General features: G+C 70.4%; 1 protein-coding gene across 1 annotated transcript in view; it reads left to right on the plus strand.

The window, feature by feature from the left end:
• The window catches only part of MNEG_14450 (hypothetical protein), a gene marked incomplete at both ends in the record, with an annotated part of 2,970 nt that extends 1,158 nt beyond the window's left edge, over positions 1-1,812 (plus strand). Inside the window, 3 exons of the mRNA XM_014037078.1 lie at positions 237-1,069; positions 1,126-1,198; positions 1,443-1,812. Coding sequence (XP_013892532.1) covers positions 237-1,069; positions 1,126-1,198; positions 1,443-1,812 — 1,276 coding nt within the window. The remainder of the gene's footprint in view (positions 1-236; positions 1,070-1,125; positions 1,199-1,442) is intronic.
• Positions 1,813-2,064: the final 252 nt, after the last annotated feature.

Raw genomic sequence — 2,064 nt, forward strand, 5'->3', positions numbered from 1 at the left:
CCGCCTCTGCCGCATGGTGCGGCGGCCCAGCGCACTGTTCACGCACGGCCCCGCGAGGGCCGGCCGCCCCCGCGCTGCAGCCGGCACGCCCTGCCCCCTTCAGTGCTGTAGGGGCGCGCCTCGAAGAATGCATGCCAACGCGGTCGCGCGCCACACGGCTCTTCACGGCCCTTGCGCTCTGCCATCCCCGTCATTCGACGCGCCTCGCGCTGCCTGCCCCCCCTCCCTCCCCGCAGGCTGCAAGGCTTGGCAGTGTTCATACGGCACCTGGAGACAGCGCCGCCCCCAGCCGCCCTTGGCGACCCGCCAGGGCCCCAGCTGCTGCCGCTCGTGCTCAGCCTGCTGCTGCCCTGCCTCGCGCCTGGAGTGGCGGCGGGCATGGCCGCGAACCTCCTGCCCTCTCGCCCCGCCGCGCTCGGCGTGTCGGCCGGCGCGCTCGCCGGCGGCGGCGCGCTGGGCCTGCTGTGGCTCGCGGCGGGCGGCAAGCAGCCGCTGTGGCTGAGCGCGGCGCTGGCGGCGGCGGGCGCGGGGGCGGCGGCGATGGTCTGGCAGGAGATGGGGGCCGGCAGCGGCGGCGCCGACGGCCCGCCGTCCGAGCCGCACAAGAAGCACGACGGCGACGCGCTGCCAAAGACAAACGGGTACACCTCACTGTGCAACGGCGGCGCTGCAGGTCACGCGCCCTACATGGGGCATGCGCACCACCCTCACATCTACCCGCACCACCACCACCAACACAACGCACACCACCTGGCTGAGCAGCAGCAGCGGCACGCGCAGCTAAGCCTGGCGGGCAGCGACTCGAGCCCAACGTGCGCGCACATACGCGCGGTGGCGACAGCGGCGGCGGCGTTTGACGCGCCGTCAAAGGCGCCTCATCACGCGAAGCCCCAGCCGAGCACGCCGCGCGGAGGCGAGGGGCTGACCCTGTGGCCCGGCGCGCGCGCGGCGGCTGCGGGCTGCGGCGCCGCGGTACTGTGGTGCTGCTCCCGGGGTGCGGCGCTGGCGGCGGCGCTGTTGGTGCCGGGGCAGGACTCGGGGCGGCTCATGGTCCCCATGGTGCTGCACGGTGAGTGGTGCAAGTGCAGGGAAGGTTGCATGCACTTGCCATGTGGTCAAGTGCAGGCTGGCAGCAGCAGCGGCAGCAGCGGCAGCAGCAGCAGCAGCAGCAGCAGCAGCAGCAGCAGCAGCAGCAGCAGTAGCGATGGTCGCAACATCGCCGTGATCTCCAGACGTCAACGCCAGTAGGGCTCGGTTTGCAGGCTGACAAACTCATGGCCAGTGCAGCTGACAGACTCATGCCCAGTGCAGCTGATGGAACTTGATCAACCGTGCCCCCCCCAAAAAAAAACCAAACTGCATCGCTTGGCCCCATCCTCCGCAACGGCAGGTGCCCTGGCCGGACTCGCCTGCGGCTGCGCGCTAGTGCCCGTTTCCGGCAGCGCCGTGCGGCGCGTCGGCGCTTCCGCGGTCGCGCTCTGCGCTTCGGGGTCGGTGGTGGCGCTGTCGCTGCTGCTGGTGGGGCCCGCGGCGTACGGCGCCGGCGCCGGCAGCCTGCTGCAGGCGACGGCGGCGGCCGCGGCCGCCTACAGCGCAGGCGCCGAAATGCTGCTCGCCGCCGCGTCGGGCTGGGCGGCGCATGCCGGGGCGGCGCTGCTGCTGCCCCAGGCGCGGGCGTGGCATGCGCGGCGCGGGGGCGGGGGCTTCGTCCTCGGCGTCGTCCTCGCGGCGGCGGGCGGCGCCATTTCTGCGGGCCTGTGCTTTGCGACGCCTTACTGCTTGCAGCCCCTTCACACGTCACAGCAGCAATGATCTTTCTTTGGGTGTTTCGGGGCAACAATGATGGAAGGACAGTTTTTGAGCACATTGCTTCCTTGCTTACAGCTGGCAGGTTGGTATCACGCCGGGAACACATCTTGTGATGAAATGACCATTGCGCCCAATATCAACCCCTTTTTTAGTGTCTGAGGGGGTTGCTCCAACCTCCATGTGGCCCACTTGTGCTTCTGACTGTGCACACGCACACGTTTGTGTGAGTGTGCGTGTGCGCGTGCGCGAGTGTGT

Source organism: Monoraphidium neglectum, assembly GCF_000611645.1.
Source record: "Monoraphidium neglectum strain SAG 48.87 unplaced genomic scaffold scaffold04500, whole genome shotgun sequence".
Classification (NCBI taxonomy): Eukaryota; Viridiplantae; Chlorophyta; class Chlorophyceae; order Sphaeropleales; family Selenastraceae; genus Monoraphidium; species Monoraphidium neglectum.